Here is a 12,159-nt window from a genome sequence, read left to right as displayed (position 1 = left end):
TTTGTTGGATGATGAATGGTTAGATGATGATTGGTTGATTGATGGTTTCATGGTTGATGGATATGGGTGATAGATGACGGTTGGTTGGTTGATAGTTGCATGAAAGTTGGATGGATGAATGGCTGGTTGGATGGTGGTTGGTTGGTTAATAGTTTGTTGATGGAGGATGGATGAATGATGGTTGGTTGGATGGGTGATGGTTAGTTGATAGTTGGTTAATGGTTGGTTGGACGGTTGATGACTGGTTGAATGATGCAGTGTTGGTTGGATGGTGGTTGATGGTTTGATGATAAATGGTTGGAAGATGGTTAGATAATGTTGATTGTTGGATGATGGTTGGATGATGTTGGATGATTGTATGATGTTTGATGGTAGGATGATTGTTGGACGATGGCTGATGATTGGATGATGGGTGGTTAAAAGTTGGATGATGATTGATGGTTGGATGATGGATGGGTGGTTGGATGGTTGATTGTATAGTTGGTTGGATGATGGATGAACGGTTGTTTGGATCTTGTCTCAGTCTTACATGAACTCTGATCCTGGTCTTGTTGGGTCTTTTCTGAACTCAGGGGTCTTGGACGAGGACCTGGGGTCCACAGAGACCTGTCAGTGGGAGGAGGTGATGTCCCCATTGGCCCAGCGGGTCAGAACCCTGAAGAAGCAGCTCACCATGGAGACCAAAGTCAAGCAGGGAGCCGAGAACATGATTCAGACATACACCAATGGATCAGTGAAGGTAAAACTACAAAACTGTCCCCCGTCCCAGACGGGGACAGAAGATGGTTCGGTCCTGAAGTTCTACTTCCTGTTTAGGACAGGAAGATGCTGGCGGCAGCACAGCAGATGCTGCAGGACAGCCGCACCAAGATGGAGCTACTGAGGATGCAGATCATCAAAGTCAGCCAGGCCAGAGGCGGAGATGGGTCCATCGGTAGGTCCATGTGTCCTCCACCACAGGGTTCAGAGAGGACATTTTTCTGTCTCAAGGACACTCGAGTTTTATCAGATGATTAATAAGTTATAACAGCTGGCGAAGGTTAGAACATCCTGATGATGGACCAAACCTTTCTGACCTGTGGTCTGACGTGTCTCGTGTCCTCAGGACATCCTGTGGACATCATCAGTCCTCTGGAGCTGCGAGTGGCTGAACTCATGCACCGCACGAAGATTGAGGCGGCGGTAGCCGAAGGAGCCAAGAACGTGGTGAGACAGCTGAGCGACCGGAGGATCCAGGAACGCCGAGTTCTGTCAGAGGTGACAGTTCTGAATGAACTTTATTGTGAAAGGACAACAAATCTGATTGAAGTGCTCCTGTGGTGTCCTTCAGAATAAAACCCAGTCTGGGTCCTAACGGGTCTCGTTGTTCAGGCTCAGGCTCGGATGCAGGAGTCCTCCCAGAAACTGGATCTGTTGCGGTTCTCTCTGGAGAGACGTCTGAACGAGCTTCCTCCGGACCACCCGACCCGTTCTTCCGTCAGAGAGGTTTTGGTTTCAGGGGTCTCTCCGACCTTCGACACCCTGAAACAATGGTCCAGGTCCCTGACATCTTCGTCCTCCTCTTCCTCCGTCTTCAGACCCGCCAGTCTCACAGGTCCGGTCCAAAACCTTTAACTTGTTTTTAACTCAACCTTTAGATTGTTGACACCCAATCCTTTGGTCCATCCTCAGGCCAGCTGGAGGTTTGTTTGATGGGCTGTCAGAACCTGCTAGAGTCCATCCCGGGTCGGACTCGGGTCGGCGGTGTCCTGTCTTCCTCTGGGATCTACTCCGATGGAAAATCTCTGAAGCTGAGATCTTCAGGACGAAGTGCGAATGGCAAAACAAACAAATCAGATGACCTGTCCAGTAAGACGCCTTCCAGCCTTCAGCCCATTGTGTTGTTTATTATTATTATTGTTATTGTTGTTATTATCTTTTCAGCAAATGATCAGATGTAGAGCTTCAGGTTGGTTTTGGAACATCTGAGCTCAGAACTTGCAAACAAATGAAACTAAAACCTGAAGCCATTAATCCTATTTAGAACTCTGAGGTCGGACGATGAAGCAGAACCCTTATCATCTGTTCTCTGGTGTTTCAGCTGAGGTCAGCGCTGTGCTGAAGGTGGACAACAGGGTCGTTGGACGGACTCACTGGAGACAGACAGGGAAAGAAGCCTGGGGTCAGAACTTCAGCATCGAACTGGAGCGGGTCCGTCCGTTTGACTTCATCCGTCTTCAGGAGGGATTTGAAAGTGGCATTGTTCTAAAGACCATTTTAAATTTAGACTTAAAATGCTTTTCTTAGAACTAAACATTCTACAGCCAGTCCTCTGAGGTCCACGGCCAAGCCTTGGTGGCCCACATGGTTCTGTAGCAGATACAGTCCTAGTGGTTGCACCTCCAGATAGATGATCATGAAACTAAAAGACTTTGATATTTTCTGTTTATGAAATTGACACTAACAAGTAAAAACTGAGTCAGATCGTCGAAAGCTGAGGTCTGTCGCTGATCCTGAATGTGATGAGACTCTTAAAGGTTGAATCGGTACCTGTATGTAAATATTTGGTTTGTGTTTAAGTCGAGGGAGCTGGAAATATCCGTGTTCTGGAGGGACTGGCGGGCTCTCAGCGGAGTCAAGTTCCTGCGGCTGGAGGACTTCCTGGACAACCAGAAACACGGGATGTGTTTGGAGCTGGAGCCTCAGGGGATCCTCTTCATTGAGGTTTTTATCTTGAATCATCAGACTGATCAGATTATCTCAGATTATTAACTCTTCTCACAGATTGTCTGCCAAATTGGGACCCATGGAACATACACTGCCTGGCCCAAAAAAAGTCTCCACCTGGATTTAACTCATCAAACAGGTCCGAGCCTCCTGTTGGAGAATTACTGCATGGGTGATCATGTTTCAGCTGCAACAAGTTCTTTAACTCCAACTGGTGCAATGAGTTGCTTCTCATTTCTTCAACAACATGATGAAAGACTCATGACGTGGTCGTGGAAAAGATGTCGGCCTGTTTGAGAAGGGTCAAATCATTGGCATCAAGCAGAGGAAACATCTCAGGAGATTGTAGAAACTAAAACTGGGTTAAGAACTGTCCAACACATTATTAAAAACTGGGAGGACAGTGGGGACCCATCGTCTTCCAGGAAGAAATGTGGCCGGAAAAAACTCCTGAATGATCGTGATCGGTGATCATTTAAACGTTTGGTGAAATTAAATGGAAGGAGAACACCAGCAGCACTCAGGGCTGTGGTTCATAATGAAAGTAAGAACGTTTCCACACACACAATGTGAAGAACTCAAGGGACTGGGACTGAACAGCTGGGTAGACTTAAGAAAACCACTAACCAGTGAGGCTAACTGGAAAAAATGCTTCAGTTTTGTTAGGGAGCATAAAGATTGGACTGTGGAGCAATGGAAGAAGGTCATGAGGTCTGAGTCCAGACTGACCCTGTTCCAGAGTGATGGTGCATCAGGGTCAGAAGAGAGGCAGGTGAAGTGATGCACCATCATGACCAGTGTCTCGTCAATGGAAGATCTTGGTGAAACATTAATGCAACACTGGAAATAGATCTTGACATTGAAGAAGCTTATTGAAACAATGACACAGAGAATGCACGATGTGATCAAAGATAAAGGAGGTCCAACTAAATATTAGTGAGACTTTTTTTGGTGGCAACTTTTTTTTTTTTTTTTTGGCCAGGCAGTGTAGATGGGTTCAGTCTTGTTTTCTTAGTTTTATGATGATTAAAAACCTAATGGACAAGTTCTGACCCCGATGGATAAAAACCCAAAGTCATTCTTATTCTTTCCAGGTAACATTTATTAACCCAGTCATCGAGCGTCCATCTAAACTCCAGAGACAGAGGAGGATTTTCCCCAAAGAGAAAGGTACCAAGAGTTGAGTTCAATGATGAAGTATTGTTTTTACTGGTTGTTATGGTGATTCCTCTACATCTCAAAGCACATATTCTGAAAGTAAATTTTTTTTATAATGGTTTGTTTTATTTGAGGGCCTCTCCATCCAGGAGAATATTTTCTCATTTCTCTTTTTGTTCTCTCAGGGAAGAACTTCTTGCGAGCCGCTCAGATGAACATGAATTTCACCACATGGGGTCGTCTAATGATGAGCATCCTTCCTCCTCCCTGCAGCTCCTTGGAGCCCATCAGTCCTCCATTACCAGATCCAAACTCCAGTGTGGCATCTTTCAGAGGCTCTCCTGCACGGTGAGGATCTGGTGGTTCTGAAGTCTTTATTCAGCAGGGTATAAACTAAACTCTGCTCCAAGCTTCAACTGAAGGACTGAATCGGGTCCCTGCTTTTGGTGACTCAGCACAGCTTGTTGTTTTTAACTGATTTTTTTTTTTTCAGAACACACACACACACAACAAAATCCTCTCCCATACAAGATCAGCTACACAGACATGAATACATGGGGCGGCTGTGGCTGAGTGGTTAGAGCAGTCTTCTGCCAATGCAAGAGTTGGGGGTTCAAATCCACCAGCAGTCACATGCCGAAGTGTCCCTGGGCAAGACACTGAACCCCTCATTGCCTCTGATGTGTGTCCCATCAATGTCTGAATGTGATAAAGCTCTGATTAGTCTCTTTACAATGATTTGTTCAATTAGCTTTGTAGATCTAGTATAGAGCTGTATGAATGGGTAAATGAGGACACAGATTGTTGTAAAGAGCTTTGAGTATTTCGAGAAGACAGAAAGGTGCTGTATAAGTACAGTCCATTTACCATTTAGATTAGACGGGCACTGACACACTTCCAATATAAGGCACACAAGGCTGCCAAATGTTCCAAAATTCTCTCAACAGAGCCTTTCAGAGTATATCTAACATTTTCCAGATGAATGACATATAACTTCTTTTATCCAGTGTTTGTATACCAGGCGATGTGGATCCTTGCATCTGCAGAAAATAAGTCTCCTGGCTAGAAGAGAGGCAAAAGCAATCATATTCCCCTCGTACTTGCTGAAGGACGTATCCACAAGGACCACCACAAACAATGACATAAATGATGATGGATACACAGTTTGTCCACATACAGTGCCTTGCGAAAGTATTCGGCCCCCTTGTGTTAATACTTTGTAGCGCCGCCTTTTGCTGCAGTTCCAGCTGCAAGTCTCTTGGGGTTTGTCTCCATCAGTTTTACACATGGAGACACTGAAGTTCTGCCCATTCTTCCTGCAAAACAGCTCGAGCTCAGTGAGGTTGGATGGAGAGCGTTTGTGAACAGCAGTCTTCAGCTCTTTCCACTGATTCTCGATTGGATTCAGGTCTGGACTTTGACTTGGCCATTCCAACACCTGGATACGTTTATTTGTGAACCATTCCATTGTAGATGTGTCTTTATGTTTTGGATCATTGTCTTGTTGGAAGATAAATCTCCGTCCCAGTCTCAGGTCTCTTGCAGACTCAAACTGGTTTTCTTCCAGAATGGTCCTGTATTTGGCCCCATCCATCTTTCCATCAATTCTGACCATCTTCCCTGTCCCTGCTGATGAAAAGCAGGCCCAGACCATGATGCTGCCACCACCATGTTTGACAGTGGGGATGGTGTGTTCAGGGCGATGAGCTGTGTTGCTTTTACTCCAAACATATCGTTTTGCATTGTGGCCAAACAGTTGGATTTTGGTTTCATGTGACCAAAGCACCTTCTTCCACATGTTTGGTGTCTCCCAGGTGCTTGTGACAAACTTTAAACACTTTTTATGGATATCTTTGAGAAATGGCTTTCTTCTTGCCACTTCCATAAAGGCCAGATTTGTTCAGTGTACGACTGATTGTTGTCCTATGGACAGACTCTCCCACCTCAGCTGTAGATCTCTGCAGTTCATCCAGAGTGATCATGGGCCTCTTGGCTGCATCTCTGATCAGTCTTCTCCTTGTTCCAGATGAAAGTTTAGAGGGACGGCCGGGTCTTGGTAGATTTGCAGTGGTCTGATACTCCTTCCATTTCAATATGATTGCTTGCACAGTGCTCCTTGGGATGTTTAAAGCTTGGGAAATATTTTTGTATCCAAATCCGGCTTTAAGCTTCTCCACAACAGTATCTCGGACCTGCCTGGTGTGTTCCTTGGTCTTCATGATGCTCTCTGTGCTTTGAACAGAACCCTGAGCCTATCACAGAGCAGGTGCATTTATACGGAGACTTGATTACACACAGGTGGATTCTATTTATCATCATCAGTCATTTGGGACAACATTGGATCATTCATAGATCCTCACTGAACTTCTGGAGTGAGTTTGCTGCTCTGAAAGTAAAGGGGCCCAATAATATTGCACGCCCCACTTTTCAGTTTTTTATTTGTTAAAAAAGTTTGACACATCCAATAAATTTCATTCCACTTCATGATTGTGTCCCACTTGTTGTTGATTCTTCACAAACAATTTAAATTTTATATCTTTGTTTGAAACCTGAAATGTGGCAAAAGATTGAAAAGTTCAGGGGGGCCAAATATTTTTGCAAGGCACTGTATCCCAGAGAAAGTATCAAAAATAGATTGTCAGTAGGTCCGCAGTTTTAGACAAGTCCAGAATGTGTGTAAGAGTGTAGTTGGAGTTTGTTTACAGCAGTTACGTGCAGGTCATCTTTAATCTTGGACAGCTTGTCTTTTTTTCATTCAACCTTTATTTAGACAGATAAATCACATTGAGTCTTGAAGAATTTACAGACAAGAAGTAGTGAAACTGGAACACATAGGAATTGGAGGCAAAAAAAAATTCCCATTAATTATTATATATTATTTCTTCTTGACTGAGAAGAAAAACTCTTAATATAAAAAAACTCACCTCACACATAAAGCACATAGTGACGTAGACATTCCACAGAGGAGGGGGAGAGACGACGAGAGCGGTGAGCAATGTTCAAAGATGCACTCAAGGACACTGCAAGAGTTCTGATAAGGATGGAATAATCAACCAGTTCCCTCCGGTGAGATCTGTAAACATTTTCGAGGGATGTCGGAGAATGGCCAAGGACAACGCCTAAGGGAATCCAAGAGTCCGGAAATGATGACACAATGTTTATTCAACTGGTTTCCTCTGGTTATCAGTTGGAAATTCCTTGATGGTAGAGGGAGGAGCGGGGGAGAGCATCAGCTTTCATGTTCTCCAGGCAAATTCAGATAAGGTGGCCTTCAAGGTCAGCCAGGGGAGCCAAATTCAGATAAACACACAGTTGTTTTGGGGACAGGCAGAACTTAATGACGTCTACCTTGAGTCTGTGTTGGTTCACTCGGATTCTGAAATGTCCAAATTACGTGGCCACACCAAAAGAATGTACCTGAGTAAAATCCCGAAATCTGATCCATTCTGCCAAAAGCATTTGAGTCTGGGTACTCGAGGCACGAACCAAGCCATCGTAAGGCAAGCAGCATGATTGGATCCAAATTTGCTGCCGACGACTTCCTTGTTTGTAGATAAACCAGTGACCAGCCAAATCCAAAAAGCACGAACCAGTTATCATAAATCCAATTATAAATGCATCCTTAAAATCCACAAATGGCAGCAGAGATGGACACGTCAACAAGTCTTCCAAGTCGATGAGATATCCAGCTGCGTGCGTGCCAACTGGGCAAATTGGCTTACCTAAAGCCTGTCTTCTCTATGAAGAAATGTTATCAATTGTGTTGAGGGACCAACTGATCAAATCAAGTCCATATTTATGGTTCGGAAGATATGTAGAGAGAGGCTCAAAAACAGTTTCACAGACAGACAGAGCAGCAAAGCAAAGTATAGAGGGACGGGAAAAAGCATCCGACCTCGGCAAGAGCGAGTGGTGACGTCTTTGGACCAGTGCACCAAAGTGCACCACCTTGAATTGAATTACAGCATGTCTCAGACAGATTGAGGATTAATGTTCTGAATGATCTTTCTCCAGACTGAGTCTGAATGAGTCCAAGCTAGTCTCATGGTATGAAGTGGGCAGTGTATAGGTCTTGCTGAGGGATCTCTTAGTATCAGACCTGCATTCCAAAATCTTAACCACAAAATGTTTAGAGGGGTACAGAGGAAAATAATCAGAGTTAGACCTCAAAATGCATCAGTTGCAGGAATCTGAAGAACTATGACTTGTGGATATTAAACTTCTGTACTAGCTGCTCAAATGAAGCAAACTTATCATCAACAAAGAGGTCATATAGTGAATTCACTCCCTTCAAGTCCCAGGCGTCAAAAACTGTATCAGCTACTGAGGGAGTAAACAAGTGATTGTTTGACACAGGTGCCACAAACAGTAACTCTGTAGAGTTAAATGTCCTCCTGAACTGATTCCAGATCTCAACTGTCCAGATCACAATTGGGCTACAAGTATAAGTTGATATTGGCTGTTTAAAAGGCAACTGAGAGCAGAGTAATGCAGAGTCTGGATCTAATTGAGGCTCTCCAAAGCCACCCAACTGGGAGTAGGAGTATCCTTACCCAACCAGAATAATAGAACTCTGATATGAGCTGTCCAGTAATAGTGCATGCAATTAGGAAGTGACATTCCTACAAGACTACGGGGCAGATGCAAGATCTTCCTGGCAATCTGTGGATGCTTTTTATTACTGTACAAATAAACATTGATAGCTGGCTGTTCCGGTTAGAAAAGTATGATTTAGTACAAAAAATTGGCAGGTTCTGAAACAAATACTAATTCAATTCAAATTAAAAAATACTTTATTAATCCCAGCGTGAAATTAAATGTTGTAACTCATCATACTGGTTTCATTAAAGAGTTGTTCTAAATGCTGATGGCTGTGGGCAGGAAGGATCTCTTGTAGCAGTCTGTCTTACAGCAGATCTGAAGAAGCCTCTTGACTGAAGACACTCTGTTGTTGTATGACAGTCGGATGAAGAGGATGCTGAGGGTTGTCTATAATGTTCTTCATTTGATGAAGAATCCTTCTTTGTACAATCATCTCCAAAGGTTCTAGAGGAGTCTCAAGAACTGAGCCAGCCTTCTTTATGAGCTTGTTGATCTTTTTTAAGTCTCTTGCTCTGGTGCTGCTCCCCCAACAGCTGATGGCAGAAGAGACAGCGCTCTCTACAACAGACTTATAGAAGATATGCAGCATCTTGCTGCAAACACTGAAGGACCTCAGCTTCCTCAAGAAGTACAGTCTGCTCTGTCCCTTCTTGTAGACGGCTTCACTGTTGCATTTCCAGTCCAGTCTGTTGTCCAGGTGAACCCCAAGGTATTTATACTTCTCCACCACCTCCACTTCTTCTCCCATGATGAAAATAGGGTTGGACCTGTTCCTGTTTCTCCTGAAATCTACAATCATCTCCTTTGTTTTGTTCACATTCAAGATGAGATTATTGTTTCCACACCATGCCACAAAGCGGTCCACCAGTTCCCTGTACTCAGCTTCTTGTCCATCTCTGATACACCCGACCACTGCAGAGTCATCTGAATATTTCTGCAGATGACAGGAGTCTGTTTTGTACTGGACATCTGAGGTGTACAGAGTGAAAAGGAATGGTGAGAGTACAGTCCCCTGTGGTGCTCCTGAGCTACTGACCACCTGGTTAGACACACAACCCTTCAGTCTCACAAACTGTGGTCTGTTTGTCAGGTAGTCTTTGATCCAGGTGATTGTTGAGGCCTCCACCTGAGTCTTCTGGAGTTTCTGACAGTAAATCAGGCTGGATTGTGTTAAATGCACTGGATAAATCAAAGAACATGACTCTCACAGTGCTGTCTGACTTTTCTAGATGACAGTGAGTTTGCTGAAGCAGGTGTATGATGGCATCTTCAACTCCAAGTCCATGCTGATAAGCAAACTGCAGTGGGTCCTGATATGTTCTTGTTTGTTTAGTCAGGTGGGTCAGCAGAAGTCTCTCTAGGACCTTCATGATGTGGGATGTCAGAGCAACAGATCTATAGTCATTGAGAACTGAAGGGTGAGGTTTTTTTGGTATTGGAACAAAGCAGGAGGTTTTCCATAACACTAGAACCTTCACCTGGGTCAGGCTAAGGTTGAAGAGGTGCTGCAGAACCCCACAGAGCTGCTCTGCACAGACCTTCAGGACACTGAGACTGACACTATCTGGACCTGCAGCCTTATTCTGGTTCAGTCTCTCCAGCTGCTTCCTCACCTGACTTTTAGAGACGCAGAGGGGTGAGGCAAAAGAGGTATCAACATCTTCTGATTTGGTTGAAGACCAACATGTAGAAGAAGAAGGGTCTATGACCGATGTGGTAGATTTGTACTGTTTATTATTATTGTTCTAAAAAGGTTAAATCTGGTCCTCTGGACATTAAAAAAACAAAGCAAAACAACAAAAAAATGTAGCTACTTTTCGTCTTTCATCCGAAAGACTTCCTTAGTCTGAGGTGCTGTATTCAGCTCAGTCTTATAAATGGCACCTTCTCAGAGTGGATCAACCAGTTTACTGCTGACAATCAAAACCAGCTGCTCACATGATCAAGAAGGACCATCAGCCTAACAATGGATCATTAGCACCTGATGGCTGTTTACTGTTCACAGAGGGCTGAGTGATACTAGCAATCACAGCATTGTAAGAGGGGGACAGTTGAACACGGAGGCCTCCACCCCGTTTAATGATGGAAGGTTTCTTTTCACAAAGATGGCCTCCTTTACTCCTCTCTCAAACCATCGTTCCTCTCTATCCAGGATGTGAACATCTTCATCCCTGAAAGAGTGACCTCTTTTTTTTAACCAAAGTATTTTTGATTAATTTTTCAGTTTTAAACACACAACAATACAGAACATTGATCACCCCCCCACCCCTTCTGTCCCACCCCATATCAGTCAAACATACATAAATAAACTAGACAATGTGTTCTACATACAACATAAAGAGCTGCCAAATGTTCCAAAATCTTTTTACAGAACTTTTTATGGTGTACCTTATTTTCTCCAGATGAATATGGTACATCACTTCCATTACCCAATGTACATATGCCGTGGGGTGTGGGTCCTTCCAGTTGCCCAAAATTAGCCTCCTGGCCAGAAGAGAGCCAAAGACAATCGCATCCTTCTGGTATCTGCTGAAGGACATATCTATAGGGGCCACCTCGAACAGTAAGATGAGTGGTGATGGGTGAACAGTTTTGCCAAATATTCCAGAGAAGGTGTCAAAAATAGATTGCCAAAATGTCTGCAGTTTGGGACAGGTCCAGAATGTGTGCAAGAGTGTAGCTAAAGTTTGTTTGCAATGATTGCATGCTGGGTCCAGATTGGACTTGATCTTGGACAGCTTGCCAGGTTTCTGTCCATCAGCAGCTGCAGAAAAGATAATACACAACTTAAAGGGCAAGAGGTTGAATCCACGTCCCTCTCCAAGCACCATTTCTGAAAAGGTGCCCATTTGGCTGCATAGCAAGCCTTGGTGGAAGCTGCATGCACACTTTGGATCATGCAAACCATGTCCAGAGAGAACCCCAATCTCTCTAAACATTCCCATTCAGTGGCCAAGCCCAGAGGTGCTGTCCTATCACTGGGGGGCTCCTGATCTCTCCCCCACCTGTAAGAGCGCATCCTTCTGCCAAGACGGTTTCCATGATACGCTTATCAGCTGTCGGAGCACCGGAAACCACGGAGCGCCCATGTGTTCTGGAATGATCAGCATTACCCTCAATCGTTCCTCCCGGGCATGCTCCAGCAGCTCTGCTATTAGCGGGGTCGGGGGAAATGCATAAATTAACGTCTGAGGCCATGGTTTGTGTGCAAACGCATTCACCCCCAGCGGAGGCTTGTCCCACGGATTTAGAGAGAAAAACAGTTTGAATTGAGTGTTTTCTCGGGGGGCCATTAGATCCACGTTCGCCTTGCCGAAGCTGCTTCAGATCTGAAGGGCCAGGTTTGGGTTGAGGCACAAATCTTTCTCCTGGGGTCGGCCTCTGGACAAAATATCGGCTCCTTTGTTTAGCACTCCTGAGATGTAAACAGCTCTGCTGGAGCGGAGATGCTCATGTGTCAAGCAAAACAGCTTTCTGGCTGCGTTCAGCAGCTGAGCCGAGTGAATGCCCCCTTGGCAATTTATGTAGGCTGCTGTGGTTCTGTTGTCAGTGTGTACTATCGCGTGATGATCCCGCAGCAGCGGGGCAAAATGTTTGATTACTTTCCCCATGGTAATCAGCTCCACCATGTTTGTGTGGAGAGATATGTGGGGAGGCCATGCTCCACCCACTGTCTGGGAAAGATATATTCCC

General features: G+C 44.6%; 1 protein-coding gene across 1 annotated transcript in view; it reads left to right on the top strand.

Annotated features, from left to right (window-relative positions):
* Positions 1-12,159, top strand: part of pkn3 (protein kinase N3) — a 25,931-nt gene that overhangs the window by 1,160 nt on the left and 12,612 nt on the right. The window contains exons 2-10 of the mRNA XM_037692164.1: positions 573-739; positions 817-934; positions 1,106-1,257; positions 1,372-1,594; positions 1,672-1,848; positions 2,081-2,190; positions 2,560-2,703; positions 3,801-3,876; positions 4,050-4,212. Of these exons, the coding sequence (XP_037548092.1) occupies positions 573-739; positions 817-934; positions 1,106-1,257; positions 1,372-1,594; positions 1,672-1,848; positions 2,081-2,190; positions 2,560-2,703; positions 3,801-3,876; positions 4,050-4,212 (1,330 nt within the window). The remainder of the gene's footprint in view (positions 1-572; positions 740-816; positions 935-1,105; positions 1,258-1,371; positions 1,595-1,671; positions 1,849-2,080; positions 2,191-2,559; positions 2,704-3,800; positions 3,877-4,049; positions 4,213-12,159) is intronic.

The sequence above is a fragment of the Nematolebias whitei genome, chromosome 18 (assembly GCF_014905685.2).
Source record: "Nematolebias whitei isolate Nwh7 chromosome 18, NemWhi1, whole genome shotgun sequence".
Taxonomy (NCBI): Eukaryota; Metazoa; Chordata; class Actinopteri; order Cyprinodontiformes; family Rivulidae; genus Nematolebias; species Nematolebias whitei.
This window is presented reverse-complemented; position numbering and strand designations above follow the sequence as displayed.